The 21,760-nt window shown below is 36.0% G+C and overlaps 1 protein-coding gene across 14 annotated transcripts in view; it reads left to right on the plus strand.

Moving 5' to 3' along the window:
* The first annotated feature begins 7,464 nt into the window (after window positions 1-7,464).
* cbfb (core-binding factor subunit beta) overlaps window positions 7,465-21,760 on the plus strand; it is a 72,128-nt gene continuing 57,832 nt past the window's right edge. For 13 of the 14 annotated variants that reach the window (XM_087291591.1, XM_087291592.1, XM_087291586.1 and 10 more), the window contains exons 1-3: window positions 7,465-7,922; window positions 8,529-8,615; window positions 10,212-10,328. In XM_087291591.1, coding sequence (XP_087147717.1) covers window positions 7,845-7,922; window positions 8,529-8,615; window positions 10,212-10,328 — 282 coding nt within the window. In that variant the 5' untranslated portion in view covers window positions 7,465-7,844. 14 annotated transcript variants of the gene reach the window in all.

Here is a 21,760-nt window from a genome sequence, read left to right on the forward strand (position 1 = left end):
TTAGCTGCAAAGCCAACTCCATATTAAACGGATGGATGGATCACTCGTAAATGTGTTTGCTGTTTGTTCAAACTACTTATTTAAAATGAGATGAAACTACACGACTATTTTTTTTTGTGGGGACAACCTAACTGTTTTATTTTCAATCCACTTAAATTTATAAAAATTAATAAGTTAATTAATAAGCAGTTTAAATTGACTACCCTTTTGTTATGTTCAGGATGAAAACATCCACTGAATTAAACTGCAGTAGAAATGCATCATTTTTTTTTTTTTGCATAAATCTGTTTATCAATCTCAATTCTGATCAAAACTACATGTTTTAAGGAATTTTAACTCTTTAATTGACAAATTCATAAATGATGTCACTGATTTGGTGACAAAACACACAAAATGATTTTTAATAAAAATAGCAATTGTGGATTTTTTTTTTTTACCAGTCTTGAACATGTAAACGATTAGAAACAACGTTGCATTGCAAGATTTTTATTTTTTTTCTCACTAATTTACTGTTGGCGGCTGTTTTTGCTACATTGACTTCCATTATAACCACATTTGATGGTGCATAAATAAAGTCTTGTTTTTTTATTTATTTATGAAGTTCTGAGAGAAGAGATTCTTATTTTGATTTTCTCTAACACATCAAGGTAAGTACGCAAAGGTCACTCTCACTCACATACACACACTTTAATTTGCTGTTATACTCCATATAGAATCCAGAAACTAAGCATTTTTGCACAAGCCTATCTAAAGGGTTAATGTTCTCTTTTACTGAAGATCAACAGTAAAAATGACGAATTTTATCTCTTCCCAACAGGGAAAACCACCAACAATCAAAAATGCTTGATTATATGGTTTCATGGTCTTGCAGTCAAAAAATGTGGTTATAAAAGAAGTATAGGGCAAAAACAGGCAAAAAGTAAAAACAACCAAAAACAATGCATCAAATTTCACGTCTAAAACTTTAATAAAAGGTAAATAACTAAAAAAAAACAGTCCACAATTACTTTTTAATTTGAAAATATGTCATTTTGTGTGTGTTTTTTCACCAAATCAGTACCATAATTTGTGAATTTGGCAATTAAAAAGTTAAAATCCTGTTAATTTCCTAAACAGTTTAGTAGTTTTGATTAGGAATGAGGTTGATTAACAGATTTATGCAAAAAAAAAAAAAAAAAAAAAAAATATATATATATATATATATATATATATATATATATATATATACACACACACACACACACACACACACACACACATACATATATATATATATATATATATATATATATATATATATATATATATATATATATATATATATATATACATATATATTTGACCATATTGAGTTCTTTAAAAATTTCAAAGTATTTTCTCTAAACATGTGTCCTAATATGATTTGTCACCAAAAATCTTTCTGCTAGCTGAAACACAGAAAACATTATGGCTAAATTAAGACTCAAAATCACCCCAGAGTGGATGAAAAGATCATGAACAGTACATATGGGTTAATACCATCATGTTGTCCCAACACAAATCGATTGTGTATAACCCAACCTATTTTACAGTGATAAATAGATAACACATAGACAGACAGATAGATAAAATGGCAGACAGACAAACATAAAGATAGATAGACAGACAAACAGATGTTTTGGGCTGGCCAGAGAGCCTGTTATTAACAATCGGCTAAATGTCAATTTCGTCCCAGACATCTTAGATGGTTTATAAGGTCATGCTTTTATTTATCGTTATTTTTCCCCAGTAAAAGCAGGATGTGTGTGTCAGATTTTCAGAGCTATGTTTAGCTTCTTCACTAAATGGCTGGTAGGCTTTCAAATCACATCATTATCTCGACAGCACCTGAGCTTCATTCAGTGTGCAGACACACACCAACAAAGCCAAAGTTGTATAGTCAGCAGAGCTATTATGTGTCTGACTTGTTTGCCTGATGCAATTTAATATTTAATATCATACCTGAACAAAAGATTACCCTACTTACATTCTCAAATCAACACATCACTTGCGATGCATGAGCTGAAGATGTAAAAAATCTGGGGGAATTCTTGATCTGTTGTTTATGCATTCTTTCAGCGCAGCTGTGCGCGGCAAACAACTTAGAAACAGCGAGGTGCAAAACTGCTGAGAACTACACAAACAAAACTTTTCCCTCTCATAGACAGAGCAAAAAGAGAAATTTTACTACCAAAGTTTTCAAGTGACCCCTAAGTGGATCTCTAGTGGTAAAACCTTCTGTGTCCATTCAGTTGAAACCTATTGGAACAGACACCTAGCCGCTAGATATGCGAGCACTCTGTCAGAATGGGTCTCAGACGGTAACCACAGAATATTTCATTAATTAATGAGCGTTATGTGGTGCTATTAAAGCACTCACACGCCCCATTTGGCCCAAAGCACAGCCTTTTAACACATTAACTCACCGCAGATCTCAATCTGATGCATGAGAAAGCAAACGAGAGAAAAACAGAGACAAGCTAAAACTCATCACATGCAGTCTGTAAGGAGTCGTATATGGGGCGCAAAATCCCATCACATACTGTCATCTTTTATACTTTATGGTGCTTGTCAAAAATTTCAAAACATTTTTAGAGGGAGATTATACGACTCTAATGGCACTAATGCAAGTCTACAACACAAGAGGAGTGTTAATATGAGAACATACATTAGCGGGCTGAGGGAATATGTGCACCCAGTTACCGCTAATGGGTGCTAAACTAATAATTGCTTGGGTAATGCAAGCTTTTACATGGGCCTCTACACGCACACACACAGTGTACACTTAATTTACAATTATAATTTAGTTAATATGATTTTTTTATACAAGATGTTTTAGAAGTGCACACTAGCAATACAATTCAATTAGGCAGGAATTATGTCAAACAATATTAACATCTGACAAATTTTGCACGATTATTATCTAACTATTATCAGATGCAGAAAAGCTAGTTCATGCTTTTATGACTTCTAGACTGGATTACTGTAATGCTCTGTTTGCTGTTTGCCCAGCATCCTCTATTAATAAACTTCACTTAGTGCAAAATGCAGCTGCCAGAGTTCTCACCAGGTTTAGAAAATATGATCATATCACCCCAATTTTATCCTCTTTACACCTGCTGTCCAGGCCCGGATTGGCTTATCAGGAGGACCGGTTCGTTTTTTGGTCGCAAAGGCCGGTGTCCCTAGCTGTTTGCACTCTCAGCAGTCACACTTTTTTTTCATTTATTTATTTATTTGACCATAGCCTCATCCTTTTTTTCATTATATTGCCGTAGCTCCGCTTTTTTATTTAATTTTCTCGCAGCCCCATGAGCAAAATGCAGCCTGCAGTTTAATGATGATGTAACTATCAGTCGACCCCAAACAGAGGCACCTTCGTGAAAATAAGAATTTGAATAATTAATATTAATGAATATTACACCTGCTCAATGAAAATCAGATGATTAACCACATTAATAAATCTGACATAACTTGATCAGAAATCTGTAAAGGGAAGAAAAAGATTAAGCCATCAATAGAAAGTAATACTGTGGTTAAACGAGTATTGCAGATAACAGTGCAATACTTATTTTTTCTTCGCACTTGCGTTACAGTGCCATTGTGATCCAGTGGTCAGCATGTTGCATTACAATGCCCCCGACCTGAGTTCGATCTTTACTTGAGTAAATTATTATTCTTTTTTATTCTTTTTTAATTTTTAGTGTTAAGACATATAATACTGTTTGGGTTACTCATTTAGGTGTACATATTTAATTTTTATTTTTTTGTGTGACCACCATTACAAAGGATTGGATATCTATAAAGAATTTTTTATGTTTTTTGATGTTTTAAATAATAGTGTTGGAGATTTAGCTATCCTTTAATGTTCTCATATTTATGAATAATTTTTGAAGTTCTAAAGCAGCTGTTACTCTTATTAGAAACTGATTTGGAAATGACGTTATTTTAATATACTCAGTCGTGAACTAAGGTGGGCCGGTCTAAGGCTTGAAAATTCAGGGCTGAAAAGGAGTCCCACTCCGGTCCTGCTGCTGCTTGTTAAGTTCTGTGTTGATTATAAAATATTGCTTCTTACCCATAAAATTTCTAATCTAAATAACTAAATAATCTAGCTCCTGTTTATCAAACTAACCATTTTCTCATTACAATCCAACCCGCTCTTTAAGATCTCAAATCTCAGGGCTTCGGGAAGTACCTAGAATAACAAAGTCTACTAAAGGAGGTCAAGCCTTCTCATTTATGGTTCCGAAACTCTGGAATAGGCATCCTGATAATGTCCAAGACTCAAACACACTCTCTCAGTCCAAAACTAGATTAAAGACCTATCTTTTTAGTAAGGCATTCACACAATGCATCACATAACATTACGATGCATGAGTGTGCTCCACGCAGGTGAGCGGGCTTGACAACTACATGTAGGACACACTCCTCCTGTCTCACTCTATTTTTCCACCTGGAGATACTCATCCTGAGGCCTCTAGAGATTATGTGGCACCATTGATGTGATCCAAGACCTGTGAAGAAATGATGCAAAGGTATCCATGATCCTGGACTAGGCTGTATCTTGAGCTAATGCTGTGGTGCTTGTGGAGGAGCGGGAAGCGTGAGACTAATTCCTGAAAGACCACAGTGTCAGAAGAGTCTGCATTGATCCTGTGGGCCAGTCTGAACACCCGCCGGTGCCCTACTCACACATGCAGCTTCTCCATGATGGATGGCCAACGTTCTCCAGCCTCCGGTGCCTAGACTGTAGCTCTGCACAGGAGGTTTGGCCAAGGTTTTTTCCTTCACTTTCGTCAGTTGGTGAAGTTTGTTCCTCGCCACAGTTGGCACTGACTTGCTTGATTGGGACTTGTGGAGCTGCGCATCGATGAATTTGTTCTTCAGTGTTTGGACTTTCAGCAGTGAAAATTAAACCACACTAAACTGAATTTAAACTCTAAAAACTGGACTGACACAATTTCAATTTACTAGAACTTCTATGTTAAGCTGCTTAGACACAATCTACATTGTAAAATCGACTATAGAAATAAACATATATTGAATTGATCTATAATGTGACTCCCCAAAAGGGAGGAACTATAAGCAGTATAAAACTCAGCCCGTGTTTAAAATGATTAAGCTTCAAATGCTTCCTCCATCAGCTTATAGCTTAACTACTTTTAACTGTCATGTCATACATGCAGTGATATTCTGACAGTTGAAATGCTTAAAACATATTTGAAAGTCACACACGCTAGCTGTGGTAAGCCGCACAAAAGTGATGCAATCTGTCTGCTAGATCTGACAGGGCTTAGAGGCCTTTGGATGCTTCTGGTACTGTTCACTTCCCCATTCTCTGACTCTTTTCTCTACCTCCCCCTCTGTCCTGAGGGAAGTTGCAACTTCAAAACATGCACAATAAAGTAAGATATGTCTCAACACCAAAATATTTACCACAGATGTTGTAATACTAATCTTCCCAAGAAACGAATAAAATCATTATATGAATTAGTTGTTTCTAAGGGGTCATATCTAGTGTTGGGGAAAGTAACTTTAGAAAGTAATGCATTACAATATTAAGTTACTCCCTAAAAAGGTAGTTTTACTTTACTAAGTTTACTTAGTTACTTTTTTTATAGTAAGTAATGTGTTATGTTACTTTTGAGTTACTTTTGCTTTACTTTTTCTGGCCTGGCTGAGGCTTGATCACTTTCAGAACTTGCAGTTTTTTTTTAAATCTTCTTTTTTTTTTTAAATAGAGGAGCTCTGCAGTTAACAACACTGTATAACCTTCATTGACCTTTAAAAAATAAAATATCATATAGGATAATGTTATCTTCTGAGAACTTCTAAGCCTAGACTGCATCTTTGCACAAAAAGTTTGCTCAGAGGAGAAATGGTCATGGCCAACTGAGAATAGTTTCTGTCAACATTTTTTCCTTCACTTTTGTCAATTGGAAAAGTTTGTTCCTTTCCACAGTTGCCACTGGTTTTAAGACTTGTGGAGCTGCACATCTATGAGTTTGCTCTTTAGTCTTTTCACTTTCAGCAGTGAAAATTAAACCACAATGAACTGAACTAAACTGAACTTCAACTCTGAAAACTGGACTGACAGTTTCAATTTATTAAAACTTCTATGTTAAGCTGCTTAAACACAATCTACATTGTAAAAGCATAAAAATCTATCTATCTATCTGTCTATCTATCTGTCTGTCTATCTATCTATCTATCTATCTATCTATCTATCTATCTATCTATCTATCTATCTATCTATCTATCTATCTATCTATCTATCTATCTATCTATCTATCTATCTATCTATCTATCTATCTATCTATCTATCTATTCATCCATCCATCCATCGAAATTTCTTGCAAATAGTCCCTTATTTATTTTTTTAAGTAACCTGTTATGGGTCATTTGCAGTATTTAACTTGCTTATTAAATAACAAATTGAATGACACTGTCTGTCTGTCTATCTGTCTGTCTGTCCGTCTGTCTATCTGTCTGTGTATCTGTCTATATCACTCTAATACCTCTGTCTGTCTGTGTGTCACTAAAATATCTGTCTATACATCCCTTTACCCATCTATTTATCTCACTTTGTCTTATGTTTATTTGTCTGCCTCATGTCCATCTGTCTCTCTATATCACTCTAGTACCTCTGTCTGTCTGTTTATCTGTCTATATCACTCATCTATCTATCTATCTATCTATCTATCTATCTATCTATCTATCTATCTATCTATCTATCTATCTATCTATCTATCTATCTATCTATCTATCTATCTATCTATCTATCTATCTATCTATCTATCTATCTGTATGTATGTCTGTATTTATCTGTCTATATCACTCTGTTCTATCTATCTATCTATCTATCTATCTATCTATCTATCTATCTATCTATCTATCTATCTATCTATCTATCTATCTATCTATCTATCTGTCTGTCTGTCTGTCTGTCTGTCTGTCTGTCTGTCTGTCTGTCTGTCTGTCTGTCTGTCTGTCTGTCTGTCTGTCCACCTTTCATGTTTAAATAATACAACATATCTGGGAACATATCCAACCTATGGAACATATATTTAAAGAGTATCTTATTCGTTCTTTTCATCTGTTATATAGGTGGATTATAAACAGACGTGGATGCTTCATAATTGAAACATGTAAAAAAAGCATAAGCCCCACAATATTTTACACTTGTACTTCACATAACTGTTACAGTGTAAACATATACTTTTATTATTACATGTCTTTGTGTTCTATGATAATTACTTCACATTATGTGTTTACACATAGCCTACCACGTTGCAACATCTCTGTCACAGGTAACAACTTTAACCTCTCCAGAAAGAAAACGAGCGCGCATCTCGCTCAGAGAAGTTGTAATGTATTTAACGCCTGCGCACACTCGGTCCATAGTGGAGAGAATTGTGAATGGGGGGAGTATTTTGGGTGTACAGTCATAAGTCGGACTCCGAGGAGCCAGGAAGTAACTGTGAGCCATGCAGCTCATACGACGGATAAAGTAGCGCGAGCGAGCGTCTGTTGTCAGCAGTCGGAGATCACACACGCGCGAGAGTGAGGAAGAACAACAAGCCAACTGCAAACTACTGCCAAACCGAGAGCAGTACAGCTCACGGACCATACAAGAAGCCAACTCCAAAGAGCTTTTACACTTTAAAGAGCACAAAGCTCACTGCAGCACACTCCATCATTAGAAGAGAAAAAAGACGGAAGGAAATAAGAGCGGGGCTGGCGAGTTTCAAGGCAACGCTTCACTCTTCTTGGCAAGTTTAGACGAATATACCATTAACAAAATTGATCAAATCGCGTTCAAGATGCCTCGGGTGGTCCCGGATCAGAGGAGCAAGTTCGAGAACGAGGAGTTCTTCAGGAAACTCAGCCGCGAGTGCGAGGTGAGCTCGATTCATCCGAGACATTTGATAAAGTGGCGGAAACAAAGTTGCACCTCTCGCGTGACATGAAAACAAGCATGTCATCGCCTCTTTCTTTAACGAGCTCTGTGTAGCCACCGATAATACTGACTGCTGAGAAGTTTTTATCCTTCTGTTCACCGCAGTTTCAGCGTTATGCTGTATCGGAAGCATCTTGACATAATGAAAGAAGTAGCAGTGAACATCAGCTTTTGGCATAATTGTTATACATATAGTTTACTTCTAATTCCAATTGATAATATCTCACTTTAAAAAGGCGCATCATGTTTTTGTGTAGCCTAAAAATATGTTTTTTTTATTTGAGTAACCAAATTAGTTTTCCTCAAGTCACAGGCTTTATAAAATCCATTAAAAGCTGAAAACCAAAGTCAGAATGTGAAGAAAAAAAAATTATAGCCTATATATCAACCGACTTTCTCTACAGTTTGATTTAAAATGTTGTTCAAACATTAAAATAAATCTTGAAACTGAGCATTAAGAGACGTGTGTTTGACAAGTTACAAAAAAAATTGTTATACAGGGGTAATAACACTCTGTGTTCTGTGCCTTTTTCATCCCTGTTTACAGATTAAATACACCGGTTTCCGCGATCGGCCGCACGAGGAAAGGCAGGCGCGCTTCCAGAACGCGTGCCGTGACGGCCGCTCAGAGATAGTGAGTACACGCACCTCACAGCACCGGACAATTACAACACTGACCCTGCGTTCATGCAGCCGAAGCAGTATTTAAACACTGCCTTGAACATGCATCTCAAACTCTGTCACCCAAAAACCATCTGAATACTTCCTTATATTTTTTGAGCGCCAAAGCAACAAAGAGAGCATTTATGATCATATTGTATAATTATTATATGTGTTTAATTTACCCAGTTGTCAGAACTGTAAACAATTCAACAATGCGTAAAATGCCTGTCGGCTTTTAATTGTAATCAGAAACGCGTCTCACGGGTGCAGATGAACTCGGACGTGTCTAATTTACAGTCTGCTTAAAACAGGCAGAGTGTATTAAGAGTCTTTCTCCTATTTATTAGATCTAGTAGCCTAAAATATTTAGCTTTTTAAAATTTTAAAGTTAGCTATTGACTAAATATTTTAGAGTTACGCACTATGGTTTGATGAAGGCCTGTTTATCCCTTTTTTAAATCTCATATCTTCAGGGTTGTTTTGAGATTGTATTTAGCTGCCCGTTTTGTTTCTAAGAATAGATGAGACAACTGTTACAATAATTCAAAATAAACGTATTCAGCTTATTATAACGTTAGCTCAAACCAGACAGATACAATAAAATCTATTGCTGCTTTTCTGTTTGATGTCACTTTTTATTTAATTCGATTTTAGGCACAGTTTCATCAAACACATCACTTTAAGCCTTGTTGATTGTTATCTTCCTAGTAAATGCTTAATAATATCTTATATAAAATACAAAGTAGTTTTTGTTTGTATAATTTGTGCTTTGTGAGGCAAAGTTTTGTCATCATGCTTTCAATGCTAATGCACATTAGCTGTGTTGTACTCGCATGTGGTGCACTTTAGTTCTTTAATCAGAAAGACGCGGTCACATTTGGCCTTATTTGCCCTTAATGTCAACAGTAGATTAAATGTTGAGGTTCAGAGATGGGAACAGGTCTGCACAAAGCTACAGAGACTAATTTAGCCATTGCGATGATGCTGAGCAGTGGTTGATATAATGTATAATTATTCTTGACATAAGAGGGATTTTTTTTTGTATACTTAATTAAAACAACTAAATTCTGCAAGCCAGTTTAGCTTAAACCTCTTTTTGTTGCTCATGTTCCTTGAGAATGTTATTGAATTATAGAACCATAATTCAAAACCTTTACAGCAGTCCAGCTGCTATTAAAGTAAGTGAGGGTCTGAATTTAAAACAATTATTGATTTTGTACTCGTCTCGGTCTCTGTTATCTCTCTGTCACTCATTCACTCCTGCGTTCTGTCTCCTCTCAAACTCAGTTTGGCGCAGCCCGCTTTGCCAGCATTGAGCGTTGGTAAAATAGAATCAGATGTGTGTAACTCAATACCTCAAATAGGGAAAATGATGACTTGTGTTTTTTTCTCTCTTTGCGTTGCGCACCCCCCTCCCCCCTCCCTTCTTTTCCTGATGTTTTGACCGCTGGCCTTGGCTCCAGGCATTCTCTTCTTCTCTCTGATGTGAAAACAGAAATGACGGGCTGCATAATTTATGCTCGGGCCTGGCTTTCTTATCCTGTTTGTATTGATTTCCCTCTAAAAGGCTTTTGTGGCGACCGGCACCAACCTCTCGCTGCAGTTCTTCCCAGCCAACCTTCATGGGGATCAGCGGCAGGCGCCCACCCGAGAATATGTGGACTTCGAGCGGGAGACGGGAAAGGTAGTCCTGACACTCTTTCTTTGACTGTATTGGCAATTATTCCTGTTTAAACTCTAACTCACGCCCCCTCATCTCCCTTAAAATATAAATCAGCTCATAATGTACACACACTCAAACCATTAATACATGCTAAACTTTTTGTAAGTAAAAAAAGCCACATGCATGATTTATGAAATCTGAGGAATGATTGAAGAAGTCATTTCTGTTTCTCTTTCGTCTTTTCCTTCCTGCAAAGGAAGTGTGTCACTTTTTCAAACCAGACGTATCCATGGTTTAGACGGGCAAAAGCCTTGATTTTCCATAATGATACGTTTCTCTCTCACACATCTCAAGGAAAAACGAACCCTTGAAATATTACACTGCAGACAGCAAGAAAAACAGTCTCTCTTGAATGAAACATGGCATGGCTTTCCATTTTATGTTTAAACATTGGATTTTATTTCTGTAGCAGTGTTATTTTAGACACGCTCATCGGTTTTCGATTTTTGAATTGGTCTTTCAACAACTCCCTCTTCTTTCTCTGGATTAAGGAATGCATATACTCCCTAAAACCATAAGAATGTGAGATAAAACAGTACTGCAGTGATCGTCTTTTTTCCTTTCAAAACTATAACTATTAGTTATAAATAACTAATAAACTATAGATTTATTTCTGACAAGGTTGTCAAAGGCATACAGTACTGTATACTTTTAAAACGCACGTTTAATCAGTAGGGAAAGGCTGCGAACATGCAGGAATAGTCCCAACTGAAAATAAAAATGAAGTCATCATTTAGTCATATTTTTGTTGATCTAAACCACCATATGTCTCTGAGTAATCAATTTTATTCATTTATTTCCCATGTTCAGTTTTTCACTCTAAATTCACCGTTTTTCCATTTGAATTTTTATAGATTATATTTATTTGACTATTTTTTTCTCTGAAGTTTTTTCCACAAATTTTCTTTCTAAATGACATTTTCCAGGTTTTAATGACCAAAATGCATTTTTGTAAGAAAAAGAAATCATGTCTAAATAATTGGAATTATTTAGATTAATAAATTATTATGAAGTTATTTAATTTAACAATATTTTATTAGGGGCTTAAAAAAATAATGTTTAGAAATCCTGTGAAAGTTTTAATTACATTTATTTATTAATATATATATATATATATATATACAGTTGAAGTCATATGGGTAATATATTGATGCATTTGAACAAAACAGATTTATTAAACAGATATATTTATTAAAATATTTTTTTCTCACAGAACATCTTTGGAAATGAAAAGAAAAGACATTTAAATTCATGCAATATTGCAAAAAAAATTTTTTTTTACAAACTTACAAACATTTAGACAAAATTGTATATATTATTTGTTTCTCTTTGATTTTTGCTGTTTTTTTTAAGATATAATTTAATATTTTTCCCTAACATAAATTTGAGCTACTAATTGTAAGTTATTTTGTTAGATTAGCTCCAGATTTGGCTTCAGTGCTGAATAATAATGTATATACACAAATCTAATATTGTAAAGATTCCTATAGGGTGTACTCATATATGCTGATCGATCTATCTATCTATCTATCTATCTATCTATCTATCTATCTATCTATCTATCTATCTATCTATCTATCTATCTATCTATCTATCTATCTATCTATCTATCCATCTATCCATCTATCTATCTATCTATCCATCTATCCATCTATCCATCTATCCATCTATCCATCCATCCATCCATCCATCCATCCATCCATCCATCTATCTATCCATCCATCCATAACAAAATAAAAAAAAATAAAGAAAAAACCTCCAAGTTGGAGAAACTGATCACACAGTTTTCATTGGTTGGGCATCAATCCTTTAACCCCTTCCATGAATCTTGTTGAATGTAGAGTAAATCAGATTCTCAGCTGGACTTTTGTCTCACTGTATCTCCTGTGAAACATTATACTGTAAAGAAAGGGAAATACGTAATCAACACCATCAGGCATTCTTCTGCGCTCACTTTCCTACCATGTCTATCACACTTACCAAATGTGCTACAAATTTAATTCAAGTCTTCTAATGCTTTAAAGAGCCCGGTGCCGAGATGTTTACAGTTCATAAAGGCTGATTAGGAAATATGCCGCCGGCTAACAGCTTTATGGATGGTCGCACAAGACCAATTAAAGGAAACGCTCGGGCCGGATTAAATAGCATTTTGCCATAGGTTCTTTTAAGGTCACCCCTGAGGCCTTTCCCTTCAAGCCTTTGTGTAGTGCGAGACATTAGAGAAGCACTTACTGGCTTTGTTTGTGTTTTTACCACAAGCCCCTTTCGCAAAGCTGCCGGTGTTTCTAGCGCTGCTGTGGACAAGGAAGCCTCTCTTCACGGATGCTGCCTCACTGAGATGCGCTCATTAAAAATGCATCCGTGAGAAATCAATGGACCTTTTGGCCCCGAGGCTGACGGACTAATCTTTGGCTGTTAATTATTTAAAAAGGCGTGAAGGGTGTGTGCGTCGATCGTGGCCCGAGCATGCGTGTTTCTGAGCTCGTGCTCACTGGTAATCCTATCCACCTGTCTGTCACCTCTGCCAGAATGCAGATCCATGCAGCTTTAATGAGACTCACACCGTCTGCCTTCAAAATACAGCCCAAGCCATGCATACCCTAACACACTCTGACACTACCAGACACACATACACACTCATATGGCTGTGCTTAGATGTGTTGGATTGTTGCAACTTTGTGTTTAGTATTGTTTACCCCTTTTCAAGTGCAATATTTTTTGTTGGTTGGTCAGAGGCATATAAGATTTTTCTTATTGTGTACTTTGATGGCATCAGATGACGTTGCGTTATGGTATTTATATGATACCTGCAGAGTTGTGTGTAACAGGTTTCACAGTGAAGTGTTACTGTATTCTAATTACATTTTTAAGGAACGCAGTAATCTAATGAATTACATTTTAAATTTTTGTAATTTGATTACTAAAGTCGGTGTAATTGCATTACACAGCCATATCACCCTGCAGCCCAAGACCGGTTACTCACTGAAGTTAAGCAGGGCTGAGCCTGGTCAGTACCTGGATGGGAGATCACTAGGGAACACTAGGTTGCTGTTGGAAGTGGTGTTAGTGAGGCCAGCAGGGGGTGCTCAACCTGTGGTCTGTGTGAGTCCAAATGCCCCAGTAAAAGTGAAGGGGACACTAAACTGTCGGTGGACGCTGTCTTTTGGATGAGACATTAAACCGAGGTCCTGACTCTCTGTGGTCATTAAAAATACCATGGCACTTCTCGTGAAAGAGCAGGTGTGTAACCCCGGTGTCCTGGCCAAAGTCCCTCTATCGGCCCTTACGATCATGGCCTCCCAATCATCCCCTTCCACCGAATTGGCTCTATCACTGTCTCTCCTCTCCACCAATAGCTGGTGTGTGGTGAGCGCACTGGCGCCGTTGTCCTGTGGCAGCCGTCGCATCATCCAAGTGGATGCTGCACACTGGTGGTGGTGTGGAGAGACCCCCCTCATGATTGTGAAGAGCTTTGGGTGTACGGCCATACACAATAAATGCGCTATATAAATACACATTACATTACATTTACATTACATTACTTGCATTACAAATGTAGTTTTTAGAAGAAAAAAATCTTTTAAATCACATTTTCAGGGGCAATGTCAGTTAATAAGCATGCGCTTTTAAATTGCTGGAGAACACGAGCTGAAATGGTTGCAGTCGAGAGCGGTTGCTTTTTCAAGTGATAATACAGACATTTGATTTTATTGAGCGTAAAAACTAAGATACTGCTGTGAAATGCAGTCTAAAGAACTTTCGACTGCTTTGACATCTTTTGTGCATTTCCCAGGCACATCATTTGAGTCACTTGACAAGAACTGACCGATCTGCTTCATACCTTGAAATATACACATTTAGGTTGACTAATTACCCCAGACAAACACAGAACACCTAAACACTGCATTGCTTTTCCATACTATGGATGTCGATGATTACAGGTATCCAGGTTTCTTCTTTTGTATTAAAAAAAGGTAAACAGGTTTGGAACAAGTGAATGATGAGAGAATGTTTTGTTGGGGGTGAACTCAAGCTGCTAATGTCAAGCTGCTAATTACCCGTTTTTCAGTGTATATTAAATTACTGAAAGAGCTGCAGTTTATTTAGGATTTTTAAAGGTATATTTTATGTTTTAAAAGTAACTTCAAAGTAAAGTAATTAGTAATGTAATCAGATTACATTTTTCCAGTAATCCGTAATTTGTAATCAATTATCTTTTTAAAGTAACTTAACCAAAACTGTATACCTGTATGTTACAGCTCTTCTTAAATTATAAAATGTTGTATTGGATCTGTAAATATGGGAATTGGCAACTTACAAAAATATATATATTACGGTGCAAAATTTAGGTTTAATTCACTGTTAAATTGCGTTTAGTTGCCTTTAAAAAGGGAGTAAACCTGTTGCCTTATAATTATTAAGTAAATTATATATGTGCATAAAAAATGTTAAGTCAACTTAACACATAACAGTGTATATAAGTATTTTTTGCTTGACAATAAGGCAGTAATGTTTCCATACAATGCTCATTTGTAGGTAATCAATGCATACTACTGCTTACTATTGTGCATTCTTGTTGTACATATTCACTGTTGAATCTTAGTATTGTAATATATTTTGAAGATCTATAGTATTAATATGCTGTTCCATAATTAGTTTTTGAATTTGAAATGCAATTTATTTTTAAGAATTGTATATTTGTTTGTTTGTTTACACTTTATTGTCCCCAATGGGGAAATTTGTCTTGGACTCTAGGCCCAAATTTGCATACACTGGATAGAAACTGACATCAAAAAACACAAAACACAAATCAACACAAACATTCAATCATTAACAAATATTACATATTTAAAAGTTTAATTGATATAGGTAAAAAAAGATTTCAATATCTGCACACAGGCAGCCTGTATCATCAACCAGAAGGCAGTAATTCATAATCATAAAAAAACTGTACGAGGGGTCAGCTAATATTTCAGTAGCTTTATCCTGAACTGATTGCTCATAGAGAGATTGTAAGGATCGATATTCCCTTTTCTCTGTGATTCTCATGGCTGTCTTTACCGGCCCGCCAAGCTTATCTTTAGATTGAACTGTAATGTTTCCATACCACACAGTAAATCCATAGCATATTATGGTTTCAATCACAGCTTTGTAAAATAAAAAACATCTTAACAAACTTATCAAACAAGCTTTTTGCTGTACCCCAAAAACTCTCAATCTCCATAAAAAAATGCAGTCACTGCTGCACAGAAGAACAAATACTGTCTACGTGTGAACCCCAGGTAAGCAAACAATCTATGTGAACACCCAGATATTTATAAGAGCACACTGATTAATGGCCTCTGTGTCAATAACCAAAGGTGAATGATTTCCAATTGACTCAATTTTCTTTTTCGTTGATATTAATAAAAAGATGGTTTAAAGTGCACCAATTCACCTTTCAACCTCTAAATGGTAGACTGAGGGGTCACTGTGTTCATACAAAATGGTACCACTGTATCATCTGAGTATTTTACTATAGGATTACTGGAACTATGACGTACACAGTCATTTGTAAACAGTGTAAACAAAATTGGGGAACTAACACAGCCTTAAGGAACATCTGTGCTTGTCCTTTTGATCTCTGATAAGCTGTTATTAACTCTTTATTTATTTATTTATTTATTTAGCAACCTAAACCTAAGGGGCAAGTCATTTAAGAAATACACTATTATCAGCTGTCTGAATCAATTTGCTTTAATTTGGTTTCATCAGTAAAAGTCATTTTAAAAGCACTGGGCAGGTACAGTATGAGTACTTTAAGATGACAAATTGTCACCCATAGTGGTTGTTGCCAAATTTATGTAGTTTATCTCATGTGTCTTGTTCATCCTAATCTTTATATTAAATTAGAGATGTATCCACAGTTTTAGAACTTGTTAGAAAAAATCTTGAAAAAAACAATGACCTGAACAAGTGCTCTTGACAGATTTATATCCATGTAACACATTTGAGAGCTGGAGTTTCCTTTCTCTTTTGTTTGGAAGGAAATCCTGAATGGACAAACTTTGCCGATAAGGTCTGTCCTCCCTTCCTTTCTCACTTTGTTCCTTCTCCTCACTCACATGCCCTCTGTTTTCCTTTCATCCTTTAATTTCTCTCTTTTTCCCTCACACACACACACACAACACACACACACACACACACACACACACACACACACACACACACACACACACACTGTGAATGTCTGACATGGTGAATTCCCTATAGAGCGGTGAGTGTCAGAGCGGGAGAGTTCATGCGTGCGCCCCAGCCTCTGCTCCTAATTAAACTGATTGTTAACCTTTTCCACAAACAGATCCCTCTTTAAGAGCTATGGTTTTAATAGACTACGGCTAAAATATTACCCGAACCGGAAAGCGTTCAGACTTGCAGTTTGTCCCAGCATACAAAACCATGTGCGATATGTGCTGCCTGTCATCAGGAATGTGCGAGCAATGTCTGCTTATTGGCTGAAGTGTCCTTACAAGACTGCAGATTGGTTTATTTCTCACACCATAAATCAGTCAGCAACGTCTCATTCGTTGCTCATGATTCCGCGCTGTGTTTCGCTGCCAGACTCCCAAACTGTAAAAGTAATTTAGAGATAAAAGCATAGTTATAAAGAAGACGCGAAACTCAGCGAGGCAAGATCACCTTAATTATATGGCTTTACTCACAGCCGTCTGATGATATGCCTGATAAAAAGAAAATATATCATTAGATTAACTTTGAAATGTGCCATGAGGAAAGTGTTTAAACTTTGTTTGGGATCAAGTTGTTCATGCTACATTATTGAGAGTGTGATTTTGGAGGACCACATGTTTATTTCTTCTAAGCAAAAGATTCTTGCTGATACCAAAAAAGAATATTTTTATGATAATTAAACCTCCCTCTTTCTCTCTCTCTCAGTTTGCCTGTGGCTGTGGGTCTATAGTTAAACGTTATTTATAATTTGTATAGCAAATAAAGATGAACTTTTAAGCATTAGATAGTGATAAACTCATCTAAATATTTAAAAGATTTAGAAATGAATGCAGTTATAGTGCTCAATATAAATGAGTACACACCATTTTGAAAAATAAAATTTTAGTCCATTTCTCAGTGAATATAGGCAATGTATTTTGTTGCATTTCAACAAAACAGATTTATTAAACAGATATATTTTTTAAAATAAAATTTTAGTCACCAAATATATTTAGTAATTGAAATACAATACAAATAAATTCAAGCAAAATATTGACTATATATATATATATATATATATATTATATATATATATATTGTATAAAAATATATATACATCTTACAAACTGTCAACAAAATTTGACATTTTTCTACTTCTCTTGATTTTTTCTTTTTTTTATTTATTACAAAATAACGTATAAATTTGGGTGTACTAATTTTTGGACCACTATTAACCAAGTTATTTTGTTAGATAAGCTACAGATTTAACTTTAGTACTCACTAATCTAAGGTATATGCACAAATATAATATTGTATAGCTTGCTATTAAAAATATGAATTTAAAATATAGATTTGTGAGGGGTGTACTTATATATGCTGACCATTGTTAGTATCCTGTCATCCTTTCCAGGGTTGCTCACAGAGCTATGATAATAATAAAAAAACACAAATATTTTGTTGGCACCAATAGCGGTAAAGTGTGCTGACATGTAGCACTGAGATGCTCTCGGCGACCTGAGTTTGATTCCCGGCTCAAGGTCCTTTGCCAATCGTTTCCCTCCTCTCTCTGCTCCCCATGTATTCTTGTCTCAACTCCACTGTCCTATCTAATAAAGGTGTAAACTCCTGAAAAATATATTTAAACAAATTAATGAATACAAATATTTTTATTAGCTAAATTACTTGAAATAAAGTATGTTAAAAAATGAAATATTTATGAAGATGTATTTAATATCGGGATTTCCAAGGAAATATGAGCAATTTCACTTAAATAATAAGAAAAATATTAACACTTTTTAAAATTATAATTAAAACAAAACAAGAAAAATCAAAAGCATGAATTAAAACAAACACATAATTTTGCCAAGTACAATGCGATCCTGGATTAACATTTATGTTGATCCTGGAACAACATTTATGTTGGAAAATGTACCTATTCCGTACCTCTAAACCCCCACAATACCTGTAAATTATCAAAATCAGAGGGGAATAATAGTTGGATAAGAATCATGTAGAAGTGCATGAACCAAACCTTAAGTCTAAACATAAACGGTAAACTTATCCCTTAATTCTGATTGGCTGATTGAAATAAACGTCTTTCCTCCTATGATGAACACAAAAGGGACGACAGGCTTGATGTTTTCCCCTCCATTCACCAGAGACAGGCTCTTTTGTCCATAATGCTTTGCCTCCGTAACTCTCACCTTCCTCTCCTCTTCTTTTCTCCTGGTCTGAAAACACAGTGGTTGCTAGCAGAAGCTGTGCCGGGCCAGTTTATACTTGGCCTATGGCAGGGGACAGTAGTATTATCTGAGCGGGGCGGCGGAGCCCCCACAGCACAGCTTAAGTACAGGCTCCTAGTGTCACTGCAGGCTAATGGGAACCAGCTGTGGGGGAGGTTTAATTTTAGCGGTAGCAGGCACAGCCCCAGGGAGGAGTCTTTAACCCTGTCCCAGCCAAGAGCAACGGTCCCTGTGCAGCCAGACTAAAATCAGCCCAAATAAGTACTTTATTGACCATATGACAAGATAAAATGTGATGTGAAGGAAAGCAGAGGGAATTCAGTGAAGCATTTTTAGTATTAGCTTCTTTATTTGATGCAAATGGCTCAACACTACGCTTTAGACTTCAGCTTTTGGCTCTGTGTAAACTATATTGTGCCATTTTTTCCTCCTCTACTATTACTAGAGAAAGCAACTCTTTCCCCCCCTCCCTTTCATGCAGCTTCTGTCTCCACCACTTAAACTCAATCTTGTTGAAATGTGATCTCCTCTGAGATGGAGGCTTCAGCTGTAAGGCTTTAAGGAGATCTGATGCTTGGCGCTATTTCCTCCTCTCCTCCTTCTTTCCTCTGTTCATTCGTAGCGCTTGTGTGTGGTTTTGACTTTTTTTTATGCAAAGCAGAAATTGGGTCCGTCTGCTCTGGCCATGCCAAGAGGCTTTGGTTTGTCATTCCACTTCGGAAGGGAGAGCAGCAAGAGAGTTGTAAACTGATTGGCAGAAGGATCCTAACAGCCGCCAGCTTTTGCCCGAGACCCTCCACAGTGCTCTAGGTGGTAACTCTGGACTGCATATAACCTCAGAAATACAATAGCAGTCACTGGGGCGGTGCCTTTTAAGAATATTTGTAATAAAAGAGTTCATATTGGTTCCTTAAAGGTATATATTATTACTAAAATTATACATATTAATCTCTAAAAAGTTCACCTTTAGAAAAGAGCTACTGCATCTCTCTGTCTGAGAGAGTAGGGTAACAGATGGAGAGCTAGTGGAATGAAGAACACACAAAAAAAATTATTAATCCAGATTTGAAAAAAAGGGTTTTCATTTTAATATCTGTCCACATTATCACTTTTAAACATTTTCAAAATTGCTCTGGACTTAAAATGTTGGAAAGTGCTAAAGTCATATGTAAAACATAAGAAAAGCTCACTGACAGTATGTTCATACTTTTAAAGTATGATTAAAATGAACTTGGCGATCCCTTTTTCCAACAGGAAAAGTGGATCTGAAGTAGCACCAAAAACATTTCTGGGCGAGAAGTAAGAACCATTTGTGCCAGGGGCTGAGGGCAGGGTTTTTGTGACCAAAGAGTTTAACAGAAACAGTTTTGAGCGCCATGTTTGAACTAGCAGTGGAACATAATGTTGAACACATCATCAATCCTATTTTCTGTTTATTCAAATAAAGGCATGCTACGCAAACACATTATTCTCCCTTTTACTGTCCTTCTATACAAATTATAGTGCTCTGCATGGACAAGTTATGGACCCTTTTACAAGACTGTGATGATGTGTTTAACGGTCATCAGCTTGAAGTTTTGGTAAAAAAAGCAAAGCAAATTTAGAAGGTTTGCTAGAGGAACCATCTCTGAACTGGAAATATCACTTGCTCTGAACGTGCTGGTGGACATGGGGTATGTGTGAACGCTGTGGAAAAAGTAAAAAGAAATTGGACACACTGCCACTTTAGCTTTCATTTATTATTTTTTTTAAGTGTTTCGACCTATATGGTCTTCATCAGGTTAATAAAGAAAACAAGAGAACTCAAGAAATAGTCAAGGTCTACACATAACACTTGCAAACAGTAATCACACCAATCAACCAACAACCCAGTAAACAAGTGGAACACACACACACACACACACACACACACACACACACACACACACACACACACACACACACACACAAACACACACACACACACACACACACACACACACACACACACACACACACACACACACACACACACACACACACACACACACACACAACAGAATACATATGACAATATGTGATGCATATATATAATTACAAAAAATATTTCAATTAAAATCCAAATTTAAACCCCAGTGGAGACAAAGTATTGTCAATGAAGACCATGTAGGTCAAAACGTTGTTAATAAAACATTTCTGAGAGTTAAAGTGGCAGTGTGTAGATTTTCTTTTTACTTTTGCCACTGTTTTTGTTTTTAAACAAGCGCCTTTGAAAATCCCAGATGTGTGCACATTTCTGTTTTTTGGTATGTGTGAACACTCCCATCTGAACCCAAACAAGCGACCAATGAAAATACATGTCTCGATCTTCTTTAAGAATTTGAAGCAGTTATTGAAATATAAATGCAACACAGACCAAAAACTTCTCAGCAAACCAAACACTGGACATGATGTCACAAGATTAAATGGACAGAATTGCTCAAGCATACCCTGTTTTTCTTGGAATAGTCGCATTATTGCTCTTTACTGTTCAATACAGACATCAGAAATGCATCTCTGTGCAGCAGATCTTCATTTGTGTGCATGACAGAGGAAATCCTAATCCTCTACACATTTATAAGCACTTTACAAGTTTTCGGCTGATAAAAATACTATCACATGCTCAAACATACAAGCACAGTACTGTTTTGGATGTTTTGCAAGTTGCAAAATATACATCTAAAACACTGCATTTGTTATTGTTATTGATTTTTTTAAAGCCTTTACATATTTATAAATTGTAATGAATTGTAATAATATAAAAATGTGTATATTATTATTGTAACAAAGTCTTGAAAAAAATGATTGCAGTTACTGTTCTTGCATATATAGACAGTTCATTCAAAACTAGGGCTGCACAATATTGAAAATATTATTTTCTTTTGCGATATGAATACAATTTCACCAGATGACTTCATATCTGGA

This window comes from Danio rerio, chromosome 18, assembly GCF_052040795.2.
Source record: "Danio rerio strain M-AB ecotype USA chromosome 18, GRCz13ab, whole genome shotgun sequence".
Lineage (NCBI taxonomy): Eukaryota > Metazoa > Chordata > Actinopteri > Cypriniformes > Danionidae > Danio > Danio rerio.